This window comes from Theropithecus gelada, chromosome 12 (assembly GCF_003255815.1).
Source record: "Theropithecus gelada isolate Dixy chromosome 12, Tgel_1.0, whole genome shotgun sequence".
Lineage (NCBI taxonomy): Eukaryota > Metazoa > Chordata > Mammalia > Primates > Cercopithecidae > Theropithecus > Theropithecus gelada.
This window is the reverse complement of record NC_037680.1, coordinates 112,716,441-112,743,671: the sequence shown is the minus strand read 5'-3', so window position 1 is coordinate 112,743,671 and position 27,231 is coordinate 112,716,441. Positions and strand designations below refer to the sequence as shown.

Sequence of the window (27,231 nt, the reverse complement as noted above, 5' to 3'; positions counted from 1 at the left end):
TTCTTTTTTTTTGGGTGGGGGTGGGGATTCAGGGTCTTACTCTGTCATCCAGGCTGAAGTGCAGTGTCATGAACACAGCTCACAGCAGCCTTGACCTTCTGGGTTCAGCTGATTCTCTTGCCTCAGCCTCCTGAGGAGCTGGGACCACAGGCACATGCCACCATATCTGGCTAATTTAAAAAAAAAAAAATGTTTTGTAGAAACAGGGTCTCGCGCCATGTTGCCCTAGCTGGTCTTGAACTCCTGGGCTCAGGTAATCCTCTCACCTAGGCCTCACAAAGTGCTGAGACTATAGGCATGAGCCCCCATGGCTGGCCTCTTTCTTTTTAAAAGCTGAATAGGCCGGGCGTGGTGGCTTACGCCTGTAGTGAGCACTTTGGGAGGCCAAGGTGGGTAGATCACGAGGTCAGGAAATCGAGACCATCCTGGCTAACATGGTGAAACCCTGTGTCTACTAAAAATACAAAAAAATTAGCCGAGCGTGGTGGCAGGCGCCTGTAGTCCCAGCTACTCGGGAAGCTGAGGCAGGAGAACTGCTTGAACCGAGGAGATGGAGCTTGCAGTGAGCCGAGATCGTGCCACTGCACTTCAGCCTGGGCGACAGAGCAAGACTCCCTCTCAAAACAAAAATAAAAATTAAAAGATAAAAAATAAAAGCTGAATAATATTCTGTTGTATATACCACATTTTGTGTATCCACGCCTCTGTCAATGGACACTTAGACTGTTTCCACCTCTTGGCTGTGGTGAAGAATGCTGCAATGAATATGGGTGTGCAAACAGCTCTTCCAGATCCTACTTTCAATTCCTTTAGATATATACCCAAAAGTGGGATTGCCAGATGACACAGTAATTCTGGATTTAATCTTTTAAGGAACCTCTATATTATTTTTCCATAGCAGCTGCACAATTTTACCTTCCCAACAGCAATATGCAAGAGTTCCAATTCCCCCACATGCTCATCAACTGTAACTATTTTCTGGGTTTCTATTTTTTTTTTCTTGACATTTGCTCACTCATTTAACTACCACTTTTGAAAGTCTGCTGGGGGTGGAGCCCAGTGCTTGGGGCCAAGGATCCATCATCAGCAAGACAGACTTGACTGGTACCCTCCTGCTTTTGGTGCTCACAGCCAAATATAGGACAGCTTGTCTCAAGGCTGCTGGAGAAACTTGGGCATATTAGGAAGGCATGGAGAGGAAGGGCTCCCATTCTTGGCCATGTTCTCTCTGCCTATGGGCCTGTGTTGAATGAGGGCTGTCATATTCCCAGGGCAGGTGGCAATTTGTGCACCGTGTGGCTTCCCTGGCCATTGCTCTCATCAGTGTCCCACAAGCAGTCAGGCGATTTCTGTGATAAGCATTCCCTTAGTCCCACTCCGCCAAGTCAATATCACATGAACTATGGCAACCAGACGTTCAGCCAAGTGCTCTTGGTCAGCATGGACCATGTGCAGCAGTCATACAGCAATTAACTGAACTTCCTCAGAAAGAATCCTTCACTCTGCCCCTAACTTCTCAGGAACATACATCACAGCTGCAAGAGAATGGGTAGGAAATCAACTGGCACTAGAAATGAGTTCTGAGTCACCTGGGTTCTAGTGGCTGTCGAGATGTGCTAAATATTGTACCTGATTTATGGATGGCTGTGATTCTGTAAGACAAAAATGGCTAGTGGGTTCTCTGGCCCTATCTTAATCATCAGATGAGATGGAACTTATTCATAGTTTTGTAGAATTTACTGCTAGCAAATTGCTTTGTTAAAGCAAAAAATAAAATAAAATGCCTGACAAAAATATTGTTTCAATGACTGTGTTTAGCCATGCTCTGTGTTACACGTTAGGAAGTTCTACAATTAAAGGACTTGCATAATTCCATATAGATAAGCGTATTAGTCTGTTCTTGCATTGCTATAAAAAATGACTGAGGCTAAGTAATTTATAAAGAAAAGAGGTTTAATTGGCTCAGGGTTCTACAGGTTCTATAGGAAGCATGGTGCTAGCACCTGTTCTCAGAAACGGCCTCAGGAAGCTTCAGTCATGGCGGAAGGCAAAGGGGGAGCAGGTGCATTATGTGGCAAGAGTAGAAACAAGAGAGTGGGGAGGTGCAACATTCTTTTTTTTTTTTTTCTTTTTTTTGAAATGGAGTTTCACTTTGTCGCCCAGATTGGAGTGCAATGGCACAATCTTGGCTCACTGCAACCTCCATCTCCCGGGTTCAAGCGATTCTCCTGCCTCAGCCTCCAGAGTAGCTGGGATTACAGGCATGCGCCACCACACCCAGCTAATTTTGTATTTTTAGTAGAGACGGGGTTTCACCATGTTGGTCAGGCTGGTCTTGAACTCCTTATCTCAGGTGATCTGCCCGTCTCAGCCTCCCAAAGTGGTGGGATTACAGGCGTGAGCCACCATGCCTGGCGCAACACTCTTTTACAACCAGATCCTATGTGAACAACCAGAGTGAAAACTCATTCATCACCAAGGGGACGGCACTGAGCCATTCGTGAGGGATCTGCCCCCATGATCCAAACACCACTCACCAGGCCCCCCTCCAACACTGCGGACTGCATTTCCACATGAGATTTGGAAAGGACAAATACCACTCACCAGGCCCCCCTCCAACACTGCGGACTGCATTTCCACATGAGATTTGGAAAGGACAAATACCACTCACCAGGCCCCCCTCCAACACTGTGGACTGCATTTCCGCACGAGATTTGGAGAGGACAAACACCACTCACCAGGCCCCCCTCCAACACTGTGGACTGCATTTCCACACGAGATTTGGAGAGGACAAACATCACTCACCAGGCCCACCTCCAACACTGTGGACTGCATTTCCACATGAGATTTGGAGAGGACAAATACCCAAATCATATCATTCTAGCCTTAGACCCCTACATTTCATGTCCTTCTCACATTTCAAAATACAATTATGTATTTGCAATAGCCTCCCAAAGCCTTAGCTCATTCATTAAATCAAAAGTGCCAAGCCCGAAGTCTCATCTGGAGTGCCTTCCACCCATGAGCCTAGGAGGTCAAAAACAAATTATATACTCCTAAGATACAATGGTGGTACAGGAATTGAGTGTACATTCCCATTCCAAAAGGGAGAAATTGGCCAAAGGAAAGGGTCAGCAGGCCCACACGTCTGTAACGGCAGGGCAGTCATTAAATCTTAAAGCTCCAAAACAATCTCATTTGACTCCACATCCTGCATCCTGGTGTGAGGGCTGGGCTTCCAAGGCCTTGGGTAGCCCCACCCCTATGGCTTCCCTGGATGCAGCCCACATGGCTGCTCTCACACGTTGGAGTTGGGTGCCTGCAGCTTTTCCACACTTGAGGTTGCAAGCTGCCAGTGGCTCTACCATTCTTGGGTCTGGAGGGTGGAGATCCCCTTCCCACAACTGCATTCAGCAGCTGAGCAATCCTGCATTTCCCCTCCGTATTGCCCTAGTAGAGGTTCTCTATGGAGGCTCTGTCCCTGTGGCAGGCTTCTGCTTGGGCACCCAGGCTTTTCCTTACATTCTCTGGAATCTAAGTGGGAGCTGCCAAACCTCTTTCACTCTTGCATTCTGTGCACCTGCAGTCTTAACACCATGTGGAAGCCGCCAATGTATATGGCAGCTTGTGCTCTCAAAAGCAGCAGCCCAAGCTATACCTGGGCCCCTTTGAGCTGATGTTGGAGCCAGAGTGGCCAGGATACAGGGAACAGTGTCCTGAGGTTGTACAAGGCAGCAGGGCCCTGGGCCTGCCCCACAGAACCATTCTTTCCTCCTAGTCCTCTGGGCTTGTGATGGGAGGGGCTGCCTTGGAGATCTCTGAAATGTGCTTTCAAGGCCTTTTTCCCATTGTCTTGGACATTAGCACTAGGCTCCCTTTTAGTCATGCTAATCTCTCTAGCAAATGGTTGCTTAATGGCCTGCTTGTATTCTTGTCTTGAAAATGCTTTTTCTTTCTCTGCCACACAGCTAGGCTGCAAATTTTCCAAACTTTTATGCATTAATTCTCTTTCAAATATAAGTTGCAACTTTAAGTCATTTCTTTGCTTCCCTAACTGTAGGTTGTTAAAAGCAGCCAGGCTGCCTCTTGAACACTTTGCTGCTTACAAATTTCTTCTATCAGGCTGGACACAGTGGCTCATGCCTATAATCCTCCACTTTGGGAAGCCAAGGTGGGCAGATCAGTTGAGGTCAGGAGTTTGAGACCAGCCCGGCCAACATGGTAAGGCCCCATCTCTACTACAAATACAAAAATTAGCCAAACACAGTGGTGGATGCCTGTAATCCCAGCTACTTGGGAGGCTGAGGCAGGAGAATCGCTTGAATCCAGGAGGCAGAGGTTGCAGTTAGCCAAGATCATGCCACTGGACTCTAGCCTGGACAACAGAGCAAGACTCCATCTCAAAAAACAACAACAACAAAAAAAAAAAACAGAATTTCTTCTACCAGATACCCTAAGTCATCATTCTTAAGGTCAAATTCCACAGATCCCTAGGGCATAGACACAATGCAGCCAAGCTCTTTGCTAACGGATAACAAGGGTGACATTTGCTCCAGTTCCCAATAAGTTCCTCATTTCCATCTGAGACCTCCTCAGCCTGGCCTTCATTGTCCATATCACTATCAGCATTTTGTCACAACCATTTAACCAGTCTCAAAGAAGTTCCAAACTTTCCTTTATCTTCCTGTCTTCTTTGGAGCCCTCTAAACTCTTACAACCTCTGCCTGTAACCCAGTTCCAAAGTTGCTTCCACATTTTCAGGTATCTTTATCATAACACCCCCCTCTTTGGTACCAAGTTTCTATATTAGTCGGTTCTTGGAATGCTATTAAGAAATAGCTAAGGCTGAGTAATATATAAAGAAAATAGTTTTAATCGCCTCAGGGTTCTGCAGGTTATACAGGAAGCATGGTGTCGGCATCTGCTCCTGGTGAGGGCGTCAGGAAGCTTCAATCATGGTGGAAGGTGAAAGGGGAACAGGCATGTCACACGGTGAAAGCAGGAGTGAGAGTAAGAAGGGGCAGATGCCACATTCTTTTAAACAACCAGCTCTCATGTGAACCACCGGAGCAAGAATTCATTCCTCACCAAGGGGATAGTGCTAAGCTATTCATGAGGGATCCGCCCCATGACTCAAATGCCTCCCACCAGGCCCCACCTCTAACAATGGAGGTTACATTTCAATATGAGATTTTGAGGGGAAAAACATCAAACCATATCAATAAGAAGAAGAGAAACAGCCAGTCACAGTGACTCACACCTGTAATCCCAGCACTTTGGGAGGCCAAAGCAGGTGGATACCCTGAGCCCAGGAGTTCGAGACCAGCCTGGGCAATATGGTGAAACTCCATCTTTACCAAAAATACAAAAAATTAGCCAGGTGTGGTGGCATGCACCCATAGGCCCAGCTACTCGGGAGGCTAAGATGGAAGGATCACCTGAGCCTGGGAGGTGGAGGTTGCAGTGAGTCAAGATGGCACCACTGAACTCCAACCTGGGTAACAAAGTGAGACTTTGTGAAAGAGAACAAAAAGAAAGAGAAGATAGAGAAGGAAGAAGAAGAGGAGGAGGGAGACAAGACTAAGAAAAGGAAAGGAGGCAATTAGAGAAGCAGCGAGGGAAAAAAGGAGAGAGGGAGGTTAGTTGATAAACATCTAAAGGGGCATTCTACTTTAAGACTAGAATTATCTTGGCTTACTTCTTTTCCAGTGAACAAAATATACTCTGGTTTGTTTTATTAAAGGGTCTAAAAATGTTTTCCTTTCTTACACAGTTCACATTGAACATCATTCTTTTTCTCACTGAATATATTATCGAAACTCAATTCTACAAGGCCTAAATTATTTCCTTAGGCCGGGCACGGTGGCTCAAGCCTGTAATCCCAGCACTTTGGGAGGCCGAGACGGGCGGATCACGAGGTCAGGAGATCGAGACCATCCTGGCTAACACGGTGAAACCCCGTCTCTACTAAAAAATACAAAAAACTAGCCGGGCGAGGTGGTGGGCGCCTGTAGTCCCAACTACTCGGGAGGCTGAGGCAGGAGAATGGCGTGAACCCGGGAGGCGGAGCTTGCAGTGAGCTGAGATCCGGCCACTGCACTCCAGCCTGGGCGGCAGAGCGAGACTCCGTCTCAAAACAAAAAAAAAAAAAAAAAAAAAAATTATTTCCTTTAATTTCAAATTTAGCTTTTAATGACACATTCACACAGCTCAAAATTCAAAAAGTAACAAAAGAGAAAAGGATGCTTTTACCAGCTGTTTCTACTTAAAAAAAAAAAAAAGAAAGAAAAAAAAAGAAAGATAGCAGAGGGCCGGGCACAGGGGCTCGTGCCTGTAATCCCCACCCTTTGGGAGGCAGGAGGATCATTTCAGCCCAGGAGTTCAAGACCAGCCTGGGCAACACAGTGACACCTTATCTCTACCAAAAATTTGAAAATTCACTGGGCATTGTGGCATGCACCTGTGGTCCCAGCTACTCAGGAGGCTGAAGCAGGAGGATCACTTAAGCCTGGAAGGTCAGGGCTCCATTGAACTATGATTGTACCACTGCACTCCAGCCTGGATGACAGAGTGAGACCCTGTGTCCAAGAAACAAAAAAGACAACAGAGGAATATTTTCCCTCCAACTTTTGTTGAATGTCTTTGATTATTACTTGTCATTTGACCACAGAGAATTAAAAAAGAAACAAGTGGCTGGGCACAGCGGCTCACACCTGTAACCTCTGCACTTTGGGAGGCCTAGGAAGGTGGATTGCTGGAGCTCAGGAGTTCAAGACCAGCCTGGGCAACCTGGTGAAACCCTATCTCTACCAAAAACACAAAAAATTAGCCAGGCATGGTGGCACATGCCTATGGTCCCAACTACTCAGGGGGCTGAGATGAGAGGATCGCTTGGACCCTGGGAGGCGGAGATTGCAGCGAGCAGAGATCGTGCTACTACACTCCAACCTGGGTGGCAGAGTGAGACGCCATCTCAAAAAAATAAAATACACAAATGAAGCTCTCCACCAATATTGGTCCTGGGGTGGCTGGCCTCTGTCAGCACCAACCATGCCAGGACAGGAAGAAAAAATCACGGCTGGACCATCAGACACAATCCACCGTCCACAGGCAATTAGTACACAGAGCCAGCACTGTGTGACATATTATGTTTAAAACTCTGAGCCCAGCATTAGGCCTGTCTTTTTAGTATATTTATGTTGATTTAAGTTACTTGATAATCACTGACTCAGTATGGTTTAAAGAAAATCAAAGCCACTGACTCTTTAAGTCTATGGAGCATTTGCTGATCCCAGTAACTGTATATAATTGTCAAATTTCCAATCTCTGAAATGACCCTTTAGACACATACTGATGGGGCAGGCTGTTGAACTTTTGCAAAGAACACTTAACCTTCTGCAGAAACAGTGTAAAATACAGGCTTGGGGAATGAGCTGGTCCACTCCAGCGCCCCCGCCTCCTGTCCACGCCAGGCACCTAAGAAATGCTCAATCACTACAATTTCAGGTACTATTAGCTTGCCAAGTGCTTTTCATCTCTTAAGGGCTGCCCTAGGACCCAGGGATAAACCAGGAATGTTGTATCTTTTATTCCATTATTTTAAGGATAAATTACTGCTTAGTCAAATTTGTTATGTCCAGATGGGATATGCAGAAACCCCTGTGTTTCAATTACGGTCAATACTGCATCTCATTTCTAGGATTTAAGTGTAGTTTGGGAACATCAAAATCCTTTTCAAACTCTGGGATTTGCCTTGAAATTGTTAACCTCTTTCTCTGTTAAAACAAAAATTAATTTCACTAAACTGCTAAAATAAGCCTGAGCAATCTAGAACCCCGCGGAAGATTGCATAGGTATTGAAATTCATTTTCAGAGAGGCCTGCAGGTGGCGCCATAAGCAAACGGTCTTACCCTCGCCCACCACCCTACTCTCCCCAGAATTAAAAAACGAGGAAAACAGGAAGATCTTAGCTCACACGGTAAAGGGGAGGAGAGCCTAGAAAACTACAGATTCGTAAACTATCGTATAGAATCGTGCTGCCATAATAAAAAACTCAGTAATTAAAATATTGATTATGGAATTGCCTGCTTCCTTTGTATTAAATATGTGCAGTTTATAGGCAATGTGTTTATAAATAAATATAATTTTCAGTTGACTCTTTTATGATACCATAATAACAGCCCAATACTCATTTGTGTGTTAAACGTGTTCTTTAACAAAATTACACATTTACTATTGCAATGTAACTAGCTGGGTTTTCAGCCTTCGTCTAATTTTCCAGAATAGTATTTCTGCAGTCCTAACATTCTCTGCTTAATCACTCCAATAAAAACAGTGGATTTCTTTGTAATGCAATTTGTAAGCAATAAACATGATTGAGAATGCAGTATTTGCTGTCGACTATGTTTAACACAGGGTTTTAATTTAGTGGGTAATTATTCATTTGGTAGACACTTTTTCCATTCACATTTATTTTCCCTGCTCTTAAGAAAGTTCACAAGTTTGGAGAACCTTGGAAAACCAGGGTTGTGGCGTATTGATGTAAGCCAGAGTTTGATACAGATGTTACCGCAAGAGAACATTTTTTTTTATCTGCTAAAGACAGGAGGTCACATTAACTCGTAATACAGACACATAAAAATGTGATTATGGGTTCTAAACAGAACGCAGTAGGCTCCTAGTTAACACAATGAGATTTCTAGGAAGTGATGCATAAATTCTTCAAAAATGACACATTTCTCACGTTCCATTCCAATTAAATTACTGAGGCAGCTAACAGCCATGAGCACAAAGTACGGGATAAAATGAGGGTTTGCTTCTTGTAACTGTGTCTCTGTGAAAGTATATTTTTATGAGAAGCAGTTAATATTAAGCTATTATTTTTCAGCTGTGCTGGAAGGGATGTCTTGAGCCTTTCTTGTCGCGCTCTCCCTAGAAGAGCCTCCCCCTTTGTTTCTTGGGTTTGCTGATAGGAAGAGCGCGTTGCTCCACCGGCTACCGCCTTCACCTGGGGCTTTGGAGTGAAAGGGACCAGCCCAGGAAGGGGTCCCCAGCGCCAGTCCCCAAGGGTGGGTCTAATCGCTACCCAGAGGCCCTCAGCCAGGAGATTCAAAGGCGGGAGGCGGCCCCTCTGCTCCGCTCCCCCTACCCGCAGCGCCCGGCCGGGACGGGAGGTGCGGGGCTGGCCCCCACTAGCGATCCGCGAACACGCATGGCCCGTCCTCCACGCCCAGCTCAGGCCTCAGGGACACGAGCGCCCCGCGGCTGCGCGGCGTGGGAGGGGGTTCCGACAGCCTGCGGAGCCCAGCCCCACTCTCCCCAGACCCGCTCGCAGCAAGAGGGGTTCAGGGCTGTTCCCCCGGGAAGGAGGCCCGAAGAGCTGGGAGCCGCCGGGCGGGGTGGGGCGGGAGGGGGCGTCGCAAGACAAAAGGATGTGAGGCTTTAAATTCAAAAAGATGTTTTGAAAGCCACGCGCTGGGGTTTGAAAGGCGCTGGGAGGACGGCGGCAGAGCGATCCCAATCAGAAATGCGATTTGAAGTCCTAATGAACTTGATTGCGTGAACATTTATAATCCCCCATGGCCCTAAATGAAATCAGATATAATCAGAAGACACAGGGAAGGGAGTGTTTACAGCCGACGCCGGGCGGCCGCGGGACGGGGAGATGCGGCCCCGGTATTGATGTCGAAAATGATGGATAACGCGGGAATGGCAAATATACTATTTGTCTAATGGCTCGGCAATTAAATTCCCCTGTAAATGACCCATGCCTCATTTCATCCTAATCTATGGAATTTTGATTGAATTCGTCAGCTCTAATTGAAAAATACTGCACTTTAATGTCTGCATTGCAGTTTCAGGACGAGAGTGGTTTTAATGAGACAGTGCCCCCATGACCCGGGAATATTTGAGACTTTTATTCGGAATTTAAAGCCAGGAGATTGCTCGACCGAGCCCTGAGATTTCCTCTCCTGTATCCACGTCCATCCATCTCCAGACGCGATTTAATAAACGCACTTGAGGATAAATGCGCCCCCGACCCTCGCGCCGACGTGTTACCCCACGGGCGCCCCTCCTCGGAATACGGGACGGCGGAGGCCGGGGCGGTGCGGGGGTTGGGGGACTCCGAAGAAGGTCCTGGCCCCTCCCCGGCCCAAGCTTCCCTGCCCTCCCTGCCACCCTGGTCCCCAGGCACTGTCGCGAACCCCAGCCTCCGCCTTCCCTAGGCCAAACCTAGGTGACCTCCCTGGACGAGGAGGCCTGGCTGCCTGCCACCCGCTTACCGGGAGAAGAGACTCGCGCACTCGAAGGGGCCGGGCCCCGACGTGCTTTATATGCAAATGGCGAGGCGAAGCCATCCCTGAGAAATTAGCTACTTGCTGAAGCATATTTACTAGATTGAAATGAGTTAAAGAGAAACATTTTAAGTCGTGCAAACGAGATAATTGGGCCGCATTAAAGCTGGAAATGTTTGCTCCTTTCAAAAAAAAAAAAACGCCGGAGGAGGAAGACAACAGTAAAAGGAAGCGTAGAAATGAAGTCCCGGCTGGTCAGAGACCGGAAATCCGGTAGTGCACGGGACGGGTTCCCTCAAGGATCTCGGAGGGGATACCCGGACCTGGGAGGACCTGAAGGCAGCGCCACTCCCGCCCCGGCGCGCGCGGCCCAGTTCCCTCATTGCAAGGGGCCGATCCCCACCGCGGCCCGCAGGGGGCGCGCTCAAGCCAAGGTCCCGCGGCGAGAACGGTGCCCGGTGGGAGCCAAGGGCGAGGCCAGCCCTAGGTCCTTGGCCGGCAGTTCGGGTCCCGCCCCCAACTTTGCCCCCCTCCGTCCCCCCACGCTCCATCGCCAGCGGTGTTCAAAACTCTGATGGCATGGGGGGGTTAAGGGGGTGGCCCTGGGGAGACCGAGTGTGGGGGCAAGCAGGAGGCCTAGGTGCACGCGTTGCCTCTCCCCGGCCCACAAGAATGTAGCTGAGGTTTTGCACACATATTTAAAGTAAAATAATCCAAAAAATGACAGAAAAGCCTTCTCCCTGGGAAGGCCATGCCTGGCGCCCTGGCGATGCCAGACTTGGTGCTGAGAGCAAACGCGGGAGGGAGGACTCTCCAGGGCCGGGGCCTCCGTCTCAGTTCGTGCAATGGGGATGGCGCTGTGCCCACCCAGTAGAGGCGCTCGCGGGCTCTCCCTTCCCGGGAGAGGCATCGTGTGTTGTGAAATGTCACACTGCGTCCTGTTCCATTGGGTGGCCTCTGATCTGTTTTTAGATGTTCCAGAGGCCGGACGCAGTGCCTCACGCCTGTAATCCCAGCACTTTGGGAGGCCGAGACAGGTGGATCACTTGAGGTCAGGAGTTCGAGACCAGCCTGGCCAACATGGCGAAACCCTGTCTCTACTAAAAATACAAAAATGAACCGGGCGTGGTGGCACGTGCCTGTAATTCCAGCTACTTGGGAGGCTAAGGCAGGAGAATCACTTGGACCTGGGAGACAGAGGTTGCAGTGAGCCGAGATCACACCACTGCATTCCAGCCTGGGTGTCAGAGTGAGACTCTGTCTCAAAAATTAATTAGTCAATTAATAATAAATGCCCCAGAATCTGGTGCCCAGAGGCTGCCCTCCCACGAATACTCTCACTCCGAGAGTACAGGCTTTCGCCCCTGGCTGGCCCGCGCTCCCCAAGCTCCCTGCAGCCTGCTTGCTCCTGCAGCTGCCCTCCCGAGCATCCTCTCTGGGCCAGGCTCCTGGCCCACGTGTGCTACACGATAGAGTTCAGTGCCCAGTGCTCACATCAACTCGTGCTATATTAATTATGCCCGTTTGGGGGACACAGTCAAGCCGCTGGTGGAGGAGAGCGGGGATTGCCGCCCACTAGGCAAATGGAACTGCAGAGGGAGGGTGGCCTCAGCTGCAGCCCAGGACCCTCAGGCCCAGGCGTCCGAGGTCTTCCTATCTATCCCCTTCCAGGACCTGCTCAGGGTGAGGCAGAGCCTGGAGAACCTTACCTGGATTCTATAAGGAAGCCGAGGCGGGTTTTCTAAGATCACCTCCAAAATCTGACAGTATTTCTTACACCTTCAGCAATCATGGAGGTCTGATTTTATTTCCCCATCGTTTATGACAAAGCCTTCTCTGGTGGCCTGGGTGTTTAAAATGAAAAGAAACTGGAGATCTTTTTCCTGTCCAACTATAGGCGTGAGAAAGACATACCTCTCGGCCCTTCTGACCCCTGGGGATGGACAGTCGGATCCTACCCTGGATTCCAGAGCCCAGCCAGCCTCCACCGCGGATGCCATTTCTTACGTGGTGCATAGGGGGCGCTCCGGGTGCTTGAGCGCCCTGCACACCCACGAGGATCTTCAGGTTAATACTTCAGAAATTGTGAAGCCTTAAATAGAACTGTTTCCTGCCATTCCCTCATTAACTATAAAATCTATAATACTTATTTGAGTTACGTTTACAGATATGAATAACCTTGTTAGACAGCTAAAAATATAATGTAAAACTACATTATGAAGTTCACTTCATTTTAAAGTATAAATTTCCAAATAACTAACAATATGGGGAATGAACTGAATGTGAAACTTTTTTGGTTAAACTTTAAAAAGTCTCTCATCTCTTAAGGTTTCCAGGATTGTCTTGTTTGTGCTTTAACTGGGTCTATAAGAAACTAGAGAACAAGGGGAAATTGATAATAATAACTAAGAGATAGACTAGGAATATCACGGTAACAATTAGATTCTACAACATTCACCTCCATAAAATAAGGAGATGGGGAGGGAATGAAGTTGGGTAAGTAGAAGAAGAAGAAAGTCCCTGAACTCAATGAAGGTATCAAAGTTGGTCACATGATATCCAGTCCAATCATCGTCATTTTCTGAGCCATGATCAATTGCAGCTCCTTCTAAAGCTTCAATGTTCACAATTGTCACAGACTTCAGGGAACAGGTTTGTCCAGGTGGAGACAAGCCAGATAGCTTCTGACTTTGGTTCATTTCCCATACTAGTTTTTCTCATATGCCCAGAAGGAAAGCTGGGAGGCAGAGGGCCTGGAAGAGGCCCATTCACAAAGTCACTGTCAGCGGTGGCTGCTGTGCTGTGGCCTGGTCACACTAGGTATCTGACACACAGGGGACCCCCCCAGAACCAGCCCCCAGCTCCTCTTCTGGTGTCAATGGCTGTGTCCCCTGCAGATAGCAATTGCCCGCCTTCATGTGTGGGTGTAAAGGAACCGCAGGGAAATGACATACGGTCCTGTGAATGACTTCCCCCTGCAGGGGTGTTTTAAAGTCACTGTGCAGAATAAATACTAGATAGCAAGTCTGAACACCTTTTCTTTAACTCCGTGTTCATTATTTGGAGAGAAAAAAAAAACCACTCACTATACACACACACACACACACACACACACACACACACACACACACGGACAACATGCCCCATACAAAATGTTTTCATTTCCTACAAAACCCAGAAATGTCCTCTAGGAATGTCTGAGAGGCAGCATTCTGGATTCCAGCAATTTTCTGGATTCTTCCCACTGTGATTCAAAGAATTAATCGCTCCTCATTCCCTCAGTTTCCTATTTATTTCACACGCACTCTAGCAGTTTTTGGTCCCTAGCTGGAAATACTTTGGGATCTTTGGATTTGTTCTCTGACCTCACTCTTGGTTCCCTCTTTTTCTAAAGCTTGGGAACTTCAGGCCACACCCATAGGGAGACATAATTGTTTGCAGCAAAGTCATGCAAATTGAGTTATCCGTATTTTTTCCCATGATAAATGGAAGAAACTCAAAGGTTTCAAAGGCCAAGGAGGTCACCATTCCCACTTATTTCTGCAATCACCAAGAAGGGGCTGTGTACTTAAAGAACCTGACGCACTGGGAACAATTGCAGATCTAAAAACAAAGAGGCTCTCCTTCCTGTGAACTCAGCCCGACCTTCTCGGGCAGTGGCAGAGAATGATCAGGAGGTGTGACTTAACTGTGGAACTGCTGGAGATGGCCCCAGCCTACCTTGCATTTCTCATGGCTCAGGAGCTGGCTCAGCCTCTTGTGAGACCATGACCTCACAGCCCACCTTGGAGCCCAGGATAGATGAGGGTTCCAAGAGCCTGAAGTGGGTGGGGGCAGTTGAGTCTGTGGTCACTGGCTCTGGTTCTCCAGGACTTTCAAGTGTCTCAAACAAGAGCAAAGATCTACCCTGGGATGCTCCTCCAATATGGAAATATGTCTGCCCCAGGCGGTTTCGGGGCAAGTGTTCTTTTCTCTGATTCTGTAAACGTGGTGCCCTACTTTAAGTGAAGTGATCGTGTTTACCTTCTTTAAAGGATGGGAATCTGTTGCCCTCACTTTTTTGTAAACAGAATGGACCCCCCACCACCTCGCATCAGCACACACTCCCCTCCTGTTCTCTCCTGGGAAGAGTCGGTCAGTTAGGGCGACTTTCCTGAGGAGCTTTCTCTGACAGGCACAGGGGTCCTTTGGAGCAATGTCAGTGGGGCTAGACACACCTACCCTTGAGTTTTCCAGATGAGCTTATTTCTGAGTGGCGTTTCCTGGGAATTCCAATGACTTTCGCCCGGGACTTCCACCTGGTGACAGAGGCCATTCCAATTCTCCCTCCCCGTTTAATCAACATCTCTCCTTTCCATTCATACCCAACCCCGTGCCCCTGTCTTGCGACATTCTTTTCAGGAGGAGGAAATAACCAGAGCAAATTCAGGCTCTGCTTTGCAGGATTTTCTGGAAGAAGAAACAGTTCTTGCTACAGCAATCACTGCTCATTTGGTCCCAGAAGAAGTTAAAGGTGGAGGGGTGCCCCCGTTGTGGAAGGCTGTTGATTCAACACCCTTCTGCTCCCTCCAGCGCGGTTTCTAAAGGGTTAAATGTGTGCCCTCCGGGCAGACCGCATCCTCTTTAAAATACTACGCCCCTGAAGGAGGTCAGGGCCATCGTGGAGGCAGCGGCTGGGGACTTGGTTTGGGGTGTCCAAGAGTCCCGGGGGTTCCAGCCTCCAGGGAAGATTCATAGGGTCCATGGCCTGCCTCTCCTAGACACACGGTCTCCTGGCGAGCATTGGAAGCTCGTGGGGCCCACAGCTGAGCGCCGGCCATCGTCCCTGGCCTGCTGCTTCTTCCTCCGTGTGTTGGACGCTGACTGCGTCCGGCCCAGGCCCATTGCGACGCGCCCGCAGCCTTCCAGTACAAGGCAGGCGGGATGCGGCGCCCGCACGGTAGCGGACCCGGGCTCCTCAGGAGGGCTGCTCGAGAGGCCGTCCCGAAGGTCCCCAGCCCAGGCCAGTGCGCACCCCCTCACCCCTCGGTGCCCTCTGCCCGGCTCCCAGGCCGCGGTTCACGCGGTCCGGGGATTAGCATCTCTGTGAAGTCCCACAAACAATGCCTGCTGTGCGGGAGATGAAAGCCGGACTCCGGGTGGCAGGGCGCATTTGAAGTCCCCGAAAGGTGGGGCCTCGGGAATCGAGGGAGCAGATGGGAGGAGATAAAGCCAGGTGAGAAGCGCCTGGCGGCCGGCGTCTCCCTCACCAAACACTCCAGGGGCTGGGGTTCGCCAACACGCGGCCTCCAGAACCCCGGCAGGAGTCAGATCCGGACGGGACACGAGGGGACACCACTTCCATCCGCACCCCTGGCCTCTGCCCGCACAACTGCAGCCCTTGAGCCCGAGTCTCCAGCCTGGCCTCTGCCTGGTGCTCCCTCTTCCCAGGCTGGGAGCCCCGGGGCGGGCGTATGCCTCAGTCCCCACGGAGAATCCCCCTTTGCCTGGCTAGGTGCTCCCAGAGAGACGTGTGGTGAGCGCGGGCGCTGGGCTTCCAGGACGAAGGCGATGGGCGATCAGTTATCCCCAGTGGTCTTGAACTCCCCAGCCTCAATCGTTAGGGCTGCTCTGAAAAAGAACTAGGACACCCGCAAGCGCCCTCGGACATCTGGATCCCGGCCGGGGGAGCCGAGCTCCGCGTGGAGTTGGGGTAGTCCCGGGCTCCAAGCGTAGGCAACGCGCACCCGGGTGCGCAGTCAGCGCCACAGCGCCCGCCCCCCCAGGGACTCCGGGGCTGTGCAGAATACCATCCCCACCTTCCTGTCCCCAGATCCCACGAGGGCTCGCCTCGCGGGCCTAGCGGCTGTGGCTCCTCCTGTTCCTCGTCGCTGGAGTGGAGAGGGTGGCGCAGGTGTAAAGGTCACGTTTCCCAGCCTTCAGGCCTGCGGATAACATTTTCCAACTCCCAGGAGGAAATGAAGAAGAAGAAGAAGAAAAACCCTCCCCTTCACATTTCTATTTTGCAGTTGTTTTGTTTCTGCTACTTTGAGGGTGGGGGACAAAAAGCAAAGTTTCTACATAAGAATGTCGCAGCACACACAGTCCCGCAAAGTGTTTCTTCTTCAGGGCGCTTTAGAAAAAACCCCCTGTCCTGCTTTCTGCATGGTCAAGGAGCAGAATAATGAAACCAAAGACTTTTATTTTATAAACCACTTGATCTTTGCTTGGGAAACTCTATTAATTGAATGGGTTTGCCTTTTTTGCCAGTCCCCTTTATCATTATTTATGGGCTTTAAATTGTTTAAAGTTCCCTTGACGTTCAATTTACAAGTTTGGGGACTTTTTTTGTTCTGCCTTTTGTCCTGGAGAAAGACATCGTGTTGGAAGTGCTTTGAAAAGCCAAACATGAGAGGTTGGCAATGAAAGGGAAGCGGGCGAGATCCCTTTTAATTCCGTCCTGTTGGTGAATGGCTCTTTTACATAATTGCAGGAGCTATTTCAAAGCCAGCCAAGGGCTGACTTCACTTAGAACCACATGGAGTCTATTTTGGGCTTTCAGATTAAAAAAAAAAAAAAAAAAAAAAAAAGCTGAATAAAATGTTTAAAAAGATGAGGCTTCAATGCTTTCTGCTACTTGCAAATTGGTGTGTCTGATGGAAAATTTTACACAAGCACCCCTTTGTAAGTGCGTCCGGGCCTCGGGAGGGACTGTTCAGGGTTAGCTGGGTGTGAATCCCAATTGCCCTTCCATAAATAAAACCCATCCCAAGTTATTTCCCAACTATTGCCAGGAGCAAGAGCTGTGGCAATGACCAAACGATCAGGCTTCTCAAAATCCCTGTAAATAAAAACAACTCGGTTGCCCGAGAAACCAGCCTGTCGCCTAGGACTGGGCGACTGGCGGGAGCGCCAGACCCGCGAGGCCCGCAGGATTCCCCGCGTCCTCCGAGACCACGGGCGCCCACACCGTATCCTCTCCACGACCACCCGCGACCTCAACTCTGGCGGCGGCAGCGAAGGGCGCGATTCGCGGTGCTTCCTCCTCCAGACTGGGTTGGGCTGGGCTGGGCAGGCCAGCACAAGTTTGCTGCGTGAATATTCATTTACTTGTGCGTTTTCTATTTCACCCTCAACCTTCATACATCTGCATGCAAGTGCAGACTGGGACAACCCCGAAGCGAGGGGCCAACTTAATTACCATAACTTTTTCGGAATGTCTGAGGTTTTAAGTGGCATAATCTGAACCTGACACTAGCCTAGCACCTGTCGAGTAAAGTGCCCAGGGGCTGAGCTATCTTCATCTGGGTGGGGGGGGAAGAGGGGAGGGAAGTTCACGAAGTTAACTGGAGTTGGAGGACCCAGTTCTCCCTTCGGGTGCGCCCTTCATTTTTCCTAATTGGAGGGGGGAGGGGATAAAGTTGCAAACATCTGTGCCCGGTGATTTTCCCGCGCAGACTGGGCCGAGCTGAGTCACGGAGGACTCTGCAGTTTGAGGCTGTTACGAGCTAAGGCAGGTAGGAATCCGGAGGATGGATAAGCCATGTATCTGTCGCTCCTGTCCATAAATCTCTCTGAGGATCCGAGAAAACTCTAAAGGCTTTTATTATCCGCAGTCCCCACGCTCTGAACGCTTTGCAGGTAGCTGAGGTGCCCCGAATGAGTCTTGTTAATCACGCCGAAACACAAGGATCCTTTTACGACACGAACAGTCGTTTTCTAAGCAGTTAAGCATTAGATGAGAAAGTATTACTGCATTGCATTTGCGAAAAAAGCACTAGTAAATAAAATTCATATTGATGAGAATTATCTGAACTCACTAATAAAAGATTAGTATTATAACCCCTGCAGTCAATACTTTCTATGGCAATTTATGGGTGCAAATAATATGCCATCAAATTATTTCAAGTGTAGCTATAATTCGACGGACCTAAATCTTCTTGCTGAACTTTAAATGTAGAATAATCACCAAAATAATCAAAGGAATCCCTGTCTCTCGGAGGGTAATCAGGCGACAAAAGTCCCTAGAACAATATTTTTGGGGCGAAATAGCAAAGTGCATGGCAAACCTGCGTAGGTAAAATGAATAACAGCTTCCCCCGGCATGCCAGTGGCAAGCCGGAAGGGCCCTGGCTGTAGCCACGTAAATGAAGGAAGGAGTGGAGCGTTTCTTAGTATTCAAAAAACAAGGTAATGGCACCCAAGGCTGTGTTACTGTAACTATCTCATAATGAGAGGGAGTATTTATTATGCTCATAAAGATATCAGCCTTTTGCCCTGGGATTCGATTTTTTTTCTTTTTCTTTTTCTTCTTTTCTAGGACTGAAGAAGGAGGGATAGAGCCTGGAAATCCCACAGACACCTCCTTCTCCATGGATCCCAAAGGGAATTCATTTCCCCTCACACTGCCTAAGCCACCTCGGGGTCTGGGCGTGAAGTCAGGGGAGGCAATCCAGGCAGCGTCCTAATGAATTCCTTTCAAACCGCCTGCTGCCGGAGCGATCTATTACTGCGGCCTGGAGTGGGGAAACGCGCTCGAGACGTCTTTGTCCGGGTGGTGGTGGGGAGGGAGGAGGAGGCGAGGAGGAGGAAAGGGCTGGCGGCGGGACCATCGAGTTTTCCCAGCGCCCTGGGGCGCCAAGGACACACCCTCCCCTCTTTCCTCCAGGCCCGCTGGATGGGCAGTGGGTCTCCTGCGGGACTCCTGGCGGAGGAGCTGATCTGGGATTAAGACGTCCCCCGGGAGGCCTTGGGGTTGGAGGGAGAGAAACAGGAAGAACGCGAAAAAAGAGCTTCAAAGAATCGGGTCGATAAATTCATAAAGATCGATTTATCTTTATCTCCCAATTAAATGTGCTTGTAAGTGATACATAACACACGTCCAACACGGGCCAACTCCCCAACCACTAGCTCCTCGGCGTGAGCTGATTTCTAATGACCGAACTAACAATGCCCTTCTTCCCTTCTCCCCAACCCGGTGCTGTTGGCGGTTCAGGGCTGACGTCTAGACCCGGGAAGTTGAAGCCCGGGCCTTGGAGTCGCGAGGAAGCCCCGCGCGCGCGCTGGTGCGCTCTGCACGGTCTGCCCTTGTCACGAAATTATTCCATTTTTAAAGGGAAGACAAGAGCTGAAAGTTTTTGTTTTAAAATGGAGGAGGGGATAAGAATGTCCCTGGTTTCCCTCCACCCCCAGATTCCCTTACTTCCAAATTTGGGGGTCTTTACCATTGTTGAGAACAGGGGAAACATCCTGAGGGGATCGGCTCCATCCCGCAGTCAGCAAAGAGGAACCGCGCGCCCTCGAGTCCTCGCGCTGGAAACCGGGCGGCGGCGCCAGGGTGAGCACTCCCTGCGTTCGCAACGTGCTTAATTAGCGCCTATTTACAAAACGCAGCTTTTATTTGAGCAAACATCATAAAGCTTTCATCAGGATAATCTCACGTTACACAATCTGGAGGCGCAGCAACTCCCCCCTTCCTCCCCGAGGATGGAGCAGATAAAGGACTCTCTTTATTATCATAATTATCGTGGTTGTTATTTTGGTGCGCGCTGGCAAAGTGTGTAAATAGGTGCGATGATTAAGAATGTCATGAAAAATGAGAGACGGGATCGCTCACGGGAGAGCCCAGCCCGGGATGGGGGAAGCAGCAGCCTCCCCGCCCCACCTGGAGCGCGGACCGGCAGGGAGCAACCCGGCGGGTTCCCGGCGGCAGGCAGGGCCTGCCTGCTCCCAGCCTTCGTCCCGGGGGCGGCTCTGGAGGGGTAGGACCCTGTCCCCAACTCCAGGATCCTCGCCCGGACCCCAGGAGCAGCCGGAGCACCCAGCGCTGGAGTGAGCCGCAGGCAGGTTGGTTCCATGACAAATACAGTAAAAGAAATAAAGCGCCCCCGGCCCAGCCGCGGGGGTGCGGGCTCCGGAGGCTGCCCTTCGAGGCGGCCTCGACAAGGCTGCAGGGCCCCAAGGTCCGAGTTTTGGAGGTGCCATCCGCCCCTCTCAGGTTTGCGCGGCGCGGGCTAGACACGCAGGCTCCGGCTCCCCGGCCCGCGCGCCTCCGACGGTGGCGCCCGCAGCCCGTTTGCGGCCAGCTTGGGTGGAAAGGGCGGGGCCCCGCTTTCGCCCCACCCCCTCCCCGCTCAGCCAATGGCCAGCGGCGCCCAGCCCCACGTGAGGCGAGCCGGGCCAGGCGGCAGGCAAAATGTGAATGAGAAAGAGGAGCGCGATTTAAAGGTGCTGGCGGCGCCCGCCGGAGACAAGTACGCCGGCTTTGCGCGCTCCCCAGCGGCCCGCGGGAGGCGACGGACGGCGGGACAGACGGACGGACGGACGGACGGCAGCTTACCGGGGCCTAGGGCCGCACCCGCGACGCGCGCGGGCTCCGACGGGCAAGCGGCGGACGGGGACTCCGGCGAGCCCGCGGGGCCCGGGCGTCCTCTCCACTCCGGGGCGCACGGTCTCACCCCGCACACACCCTGCACCCGCCGGGCATGCAGCGGGCCCAGGACTGAGGGGCGGAGGCGTCTGCTCTCCGGGTTCCGCTCGGCCCCTGCCCGACGCTCCCGGCCGTGCTCCCGGCGTCCGGCGGGCTTCCCGGCGGCGGCGCGGCGCGGGGACTTTTCGCCTCTCGCTGGCCTCTCCCGAGCGCGTCTATGAGCGCAGCGTTCCCGCCGTCGCTGATGATGATGCAGCGCCCGCTGGGGAGTAGCACCGCCTTCAGCATAGACTCGCTGATCGGCAGCCCGCCGCAGCCCAGCCCAGGCCATTTCGTCTACACTGGCTACCCCATGTTCATGCCCTACCGGCCGGTAGTGCTGCCGCCGCCGCCGCCGCCGCCGCCCGCGCTGCCCCAGGCCGCGCTGCAGCCAGCGCTGCCGCCCGCACACCCTCACCACCAGATCCCCAGCCTGCCCACCGGCTTCTGCTCCAGCCTGGCGCAGGGCATGGCGCTCACCTCTACGCTCATGGCCACGCTCCCCGGCGGCTTCTCCGCGTCGCCCCAGCACCAGGAGGCGGCAGCGGCCCGCAAGTTCGCGCCGCAGCCGCTGCCCGGCGGCGGTAACTTCGACAAGGCGGAGGCGCTGCAGGCTGACGCAGAGGACGGCAAAGGCTTCCTGGCCAAAGAGGGCTCGCTGCTCGCCTTCTCCGCGGCCGAGGCGGTGCAGGCTTCGCTCGGTGAGTCGGCGGCGCGCGCAGCCGGGACTCTGGGGCGGGAGGAGGCGGGGGCGGGCCAGCGCCGGGTTCCCGCGGGAGACCGAGGGGGCGAGGCCGCGCCCCCGCTCGACCCCCGCCGGAGGAGCTGGAGGAAGAGGCCCGGCTGTGCCGCTGGGCCTCCGGGGGAAATTCAGAGCGACGCAACAAGCAGGGTCTCGCGGGGGCATTTAGCGCCCAGCGACCAGCTGCTGCCCTGGGCCGCATATCTATCTGAGGATGCGTTTGTCCGAGTCCTCCTCTACCGCTCCGTGGTGACCTGGGGTCCTGGGTAGGTTGCAGCCTCTAGGGGAGACGAGTTGGGCTGAGCGTCTCAGCCGTGCGTGTGCCCAGGGGCGCCCAGACTTTCTAAACCCCTTCGCTGGTCTTGCTACTTTCCGGGAGAACGGATTCCTGGGAGGCTGTGTGTCTGTGTGTGTGTGTTGTGGGTGTCTGGTGGGAACTTCTAAGGCCACAAAACATCCCTTTGACCAATGTTGTCTGTCTCAAAAAAGACGGTCTGGGATCTGCACGTCCCTACGCCTCCAGTCCGGTTAGGAAGCAATTGAGGTTCACTGAATTTTCACGGTGGGGGAGGCAGGATGGATCCTGAATCCCCCCATCAGTCCTCAACCAGCCCCCACCCCAGGGACAAAGCGGGCAATCTCTTGGGCCTCGCGCCTCCTGCTACTTCTCCTGACGCTGCCGAGGCTGGGAGGGTGCGGGGGAGGCATGGCGGCCCTTTGAGTGATGGTTCTGGGCAAAGGGCCGTCGCCTGTACTGCCTCCTCTTCTTTGAGCTTTCTCACGCTCCCCCCACCCCTTCTCTACCCCTCAAAGGCCAGGAAATCACAATGTGTTAATGTCATAGAAAGACAATCCGCTAAAGGGCGGGGGGCGGGAGGGGGGCACGGAATGCCCAAGTGACAGTGGGAAGGAGAAAGGAAGGCCAGTGTGCGAAATGTAATAAAATGCCGTTTGGTTTTGCTTTCAGTCGGGGCTGTCCGAGGGCAAGGGAAAGACGAGTCAAAGGTGGAAGACGACCCGAAGGGCAAGGAGGAGAGCTTCTCGCTGGAGAGCGATGTGGACTACAGCTCGGATGACAATCTGACTGGCCAGGCAGCTCACAAGGAGGAAGACCCGGGCCACGCACTGGAGGAGACCCCGCCGAGCAGCGGCGCGGCGGGCAGCACCACGTCTACGGGCAAGAACCGGCGGCGGCGGACTGCCTTCACCAGCGAGCAGCTGCTGGAGCTGGAGAAGGAGTTCCACTGCAAAAAGTACCTCTCCTTGACCGAGCGCTCGCAGATCGCCCACGCCCTCAAACTCAGCGAGGTGCAGGTGAAAATCTGGTTCCAGAACCGACGGGCCAAGTGGAAACGAGTGAAGGCGGGCAATGCCAATTCCAAGACAGGGGAGCCCTCCCGGAACCCTAAGATCGTCGTCCCCATCCCCGTCCACGTCAGCAGGTTCGCTATCAGAAGTCAGCATCAGCAGCTAGAGCAGGCCCGGCCCTGAGGGTCCAGAAGGGCCAGGGCCTGGCACCCACCTGGAGAAGCCCCTGCACCCAAGGGAACCCATGGTGGACTCCACTGTGTTTGAAGCAACAAAGTCACAGCCCAGTTGTGGCCATCCTAAGCAAATTGAGAATATATTCACTAAATGGGCTTAAAAGACTGCTTTTGAAGGGGCTTACAGCCACACCAGAAGACACGCTAAATATTTATTATACTATCCTACTTTGTACATAAATATCTCTATAGACTGGATCTCAGCTGCAGTATTTTGAAAGTTATAGGACTTAATTACCCAGTAATGTTCTCCACTCATTCCAGAAGAAAACAAAACCTCTGCTGTAATATGTGCGGTTAGCAGCCACCTTTCCATACTTTTCCAAAGGTAAACGTGAAACCCAAGAACAAGCGCTGGGGTTTAAACTGATTTTGGTTTGCGTTCTGGCTTTTTGAGTTGACCGAAAGGCAGACATTGTTAGGCAGCCTGGAAATTCGCTTTGCTTTGCTTTGGTTTTGCCTGGCTTTGGTTTCCCCTGGGGTTGCCTATCCTATCTGAGCCATGTGAAGCACGTCTCCGTTGTTAATTTATTTCAATGTAGCTTATTTTCTTATAAGTTATGACATTTAAACAATTTCAGTCTTGTGAATAATAAAAAGGAGAGGGGGGGAGAAAGACCAATCCCTGGGCCTCATAAGTGTGTCCAGAATTTGACTGTCCCGGGCACTGCCAGGGTGTGGCCGGGCAACTGGTCTGGAACCAGTACTGGAGAAACATCCCCTAAAACTTGTTTCCTTAGGCAGCATGGACTTGAGCCACCCAGCACTTTACCAGGTTTAAAATAGGAGGGCAAGAGCACCGATAGGGTTACGAATTTAAGAAAACCTAATTCTCACCTTAGAAATCTATATCCTCCTTTTGCACAGCCTAATCGATACCTAGTAGGCCGGCAAACTTCGGCCAGAGGAGGAGGTGGGTGCCCGGAGGAGGCAAGCGAGTGCGGGTATTGGTGGCTTTGCACAAACTCCTGATGCTCCAAATCGACTACAGCCAGGAAGGAAACGTCTTTCCTTTGCCCGAAAAGAAGCGGTGCTCGCCTGCTGGCAGAGTGGAGGGTCCATAAATCAGGCTCCGGGCGTTATCTGGCGACAGGAGCAAAACCCCAGCGAGCCCAGCCGGCTTCCCGGCAGCCCTCAGTCGGAGGCGGAGGCGGGCTGGAGCGCCGGCGGCCGCTGCACCTCCCCCTCCGGGCGGGGTCGAGGGGGCGGGACCCGGCCACCGCCCCACCCCAAGGACGCCCCGGTATCCCTCACCACGAAGGGGGAAAAGTGGAGAGGCTACGCAGGGAGCTGGGAGTCGGTCTGCAGGGAACGGGGAGCTGCGCGCCTCCCCAGCTCGGTGGGGGCGTGCCTGGTCCCCAAGCCCACTCCTGTCCCACCCCCGGCCCTGCGCTCAGAGCCCCGAACTCCCTACCGGACCCAGAAGCGCGCCGCCAGATACTGCGGTCCGGCCCGCGGGAGGCTGCGGCGGACAGACCCCGGGCGCCCAGGGGCGTGCAGCGGGCCAGCGAGGGTGAGCATGGTGCCACCAAGCCAGCAGCCCGAAGCGCGAGAGAAGCCGGGGCTTCGCCGGCCTCAGCCTTTCGAGTAGGGGAAAGAGGGGAGGCCGGGAAGCCGCTGCAATGCAGCGGCGCTAGGCCTTTGGCGCGGTTCTCAGCCCAAGAAGGGGAAGCGCGGCCCGCCATGGGTTAACACTAATATTGACTTAATTTTTACTACTTACAGGCCGTCACCTCCCCACGCTGGAGGGGCCTGGGGACCAAGACCTCCACCCAAACTTCAGGCGCAGGGTGAAGGCTGGGAGCGACCGAGTCACCCTTTCCCGCCGCGTTCCCAACAGTTCCGGTGGCAGAAAATGACCCAGGCTTGGTTTTTGAGCCCAGTAAAATAGAAGGGCCAGTCCTCCGAGGGCCTCGGCCGGCTCTGCGGGGCGCCGAGAGCTGCAGAGGCTCTTGGCCGCGCCCCGCCCAGCGCCATGAAGCCTGACAGGGAGGAGATGGCGCCCGGGTCGCGCCCTGGCCTGGCGCGGGGGCCGCAAGGCCCGGATCCCACCCGCCAGGACGCGCAGAGCGCAGGTCGCCGGTGAGCGCCATCTGCTCGGGGCAGGTCCCCACTGGCCACACGACGCTGCTGCAGCATTCGAGGCCCGCAGGGACGCCGTTCCCCGACCCACACACCTGAGCCAGTCTGCCCGTGGCTGGGGGCGAAGAGTTTAGCCGGGAAGGTGGAGGAGCTGCGGCCTCTGCCCCGCCGGCACTGCGGGTCGGGGGAAGAGACCCTGGGACTCCCCGCAGATCCTGGAGTGCCCCCGACATCCCCTTCCACCGTAACAAGTGTAACTCCCACCTGCCTTCTCCAAAAGCCCATGGCAGGGTTGAGGGGCAGAGGGACCGGAAGCCTTGACCGCGCAAACCCGGCGGGAAAGCGAAACCCACTAGGAGCTGGAGGCCGCCGTCAGGAAGCCCCGCTCCTGGGACCGAGCTCCGGGCCCTCCCAGCCTCGAGGTCCTCGCCCTATGGAGACACGAGGAGGAGAGGGCCCGAGCTGGCCGACGCCGCCCGCCCTCCTGCTCCTCGGGGCGCTGACCCCCTCCCGCCCCAACCCCTGAGCGCCCGGGCGCCCCCCGAGAGCCCGGCAGGGAGGCCAAGGCCCGGGAGACAGGCCGAGGGGAGGAAGATAAACAAGCGGCGCTTGATGGCCGCTGTCATCATGGCCGTCATCATGGCTTTCATTTGGCTGCCTAATGAGTCACATCACAGGCAGAGAGAAAAATTGTCAATCGCCCGGGCCCTAATGAATTTTTTTGCAAATTGTAATCAAGCCAGGCCGTCTCAGCTGGCTGATTAATGAGACCCACGAGGCTCGGCCAGCACCTCCGCTTTTTATTCCATCCCGTCCTCCCTGCACTAAATTAACAGCAACTTGTCTGCGCTTCAAATTAACTCCCAATGATTAATTCTGATGGGGGGGCCTGAAGAATAGCTTGTTCTAATAGGCTCTGGCCTGAGATGCTGTTGGAAATTAATACACTTCCCCTTTGGCTGCCGGCTTTAATCCAAGGTTGGGTTTTGACATCACTATATTTGTTGTTACAATAAATTCCACTTACATCTGCAGATCAAATAATTACGCTTGGGAGCTCCTTGGACCTGCGCCCCTAGCCATGCACTGGGATGCCTCAGGGCTGCCTGCACCCCGCAGCCACCGACCTAGGCAGATGTCAGAGGAGGGCCACAAGAACAGTCACTCCACCCAGTGACTGCCCTTGCTCCCTGGCAAGTCAGGCACCCCTGCCCCCTTGGAGAACCAAAGGTATGCTGAAAATCCGCAGCCATCTCCCAGTTCGTGGGGCAGGGCCCTCTTTAGCTTGGTCCTGGGCCTCAAGCAACTTCCTCTTCCAGGAGGAGCCCAGGACTACCTTCCCAGCAGCCAGGACCACCTGCACTGGAGGCTGCTCAAATCCCAACCTGCTCTGGAATTTTCGAGATTTAGTGCATGCTTGTGCATCCAGCCTTTGCCTCCTGTCTTCAGCCCCCTGGGTGGTTCTTTCACAGATGGCTTGTCAGCTAAATGGAGAGCAGGGAGTGGCCCTCCAGGCTTTTTTGAGCCCGGGGTTTGCCTCAGAGGACATCCTGACTCTATGGCTGTCTGTAGGTCTGGCCTTCAGCCTGGATGCTTATACCAGCCTGGGCACATCACTGGTACCTGCATTCCAAGAACCCTTTCTCTTGGGGTCAGCACCCTCTCCGTCTTGTTTCTGTTTGAGCTTAATGGGCTTAATTATTTCAGCTGCGTCTGGTGAGGCTCGCACAGGGCCTCCAGGGCTGCTCCCTCCAGCCCCAGACCTGTCGGGAACAGAGCCAACGTGCTATGCCCCATGACAGGTGGTTCTAGGTGCACTGAAAGCCGGGAGTGACCTTCTAGCTTTCCGGCCTCAGGAGCCTCTGGATCACCCTCTGGTTCTCACCTCAGGGCCTTCCTAGTCCCAAGTGGCTGGAGCCCACGCATTCGGCAGCACTGGCAGCAGAGACCCACTTGGGGCCCTTTTCTTTCCCCTGCTGGACTTCAGTGGCGATGTGGCAGAGTGGCTCACTTATGCCCAGCTGTGGCTTCCCAGGGAAGGAGGTTCCAGTGCACACACCTATTTCTGTCCCCAGACCCCAGGCATCTGCCCAGGCATGCACAGCCAGAGCAGGTGGCCT

General features: G+C 52.9%; 1 protein-coding gene across 2 annotated transcripts; it reads left to right on the top strand.

Moving 5' to 3' along the window:
• Positions 1-20,521: 20,521 nt before the first annotated feature.
• Positions 20,522-23,651, top strand: GBX2 (gastrulation brain homeobox 2). Of its 2 annotated transcripts, XM_025404923.1 has the most exons (3): positions 20,522-21,444; positions 21,715-21,751; positions 22,453-23,651. In XM_025404923.1, the coding sequence occupies exons 1-3, from the start codon at positions 20,922-20,924 to the stop codon at positions 22,559-22,561; spliced, it is 669 nt and encodes a 222-aa protein (XP_025260708.1). In that variant the 5' UTR covers positions 20,522-20,921; the 3' UTR covers positions 22,562-23,651. The 2 variants fall into 2 exon arrangements, with proteins under 2 accessions (XP_025260708.1, XP_025260707.1); XM_025404922.1 differs by lacking the exon at positions 21,715-21,751.
• Positions 23,652-27,231: the final 3,580 nt, after the last annotated feature.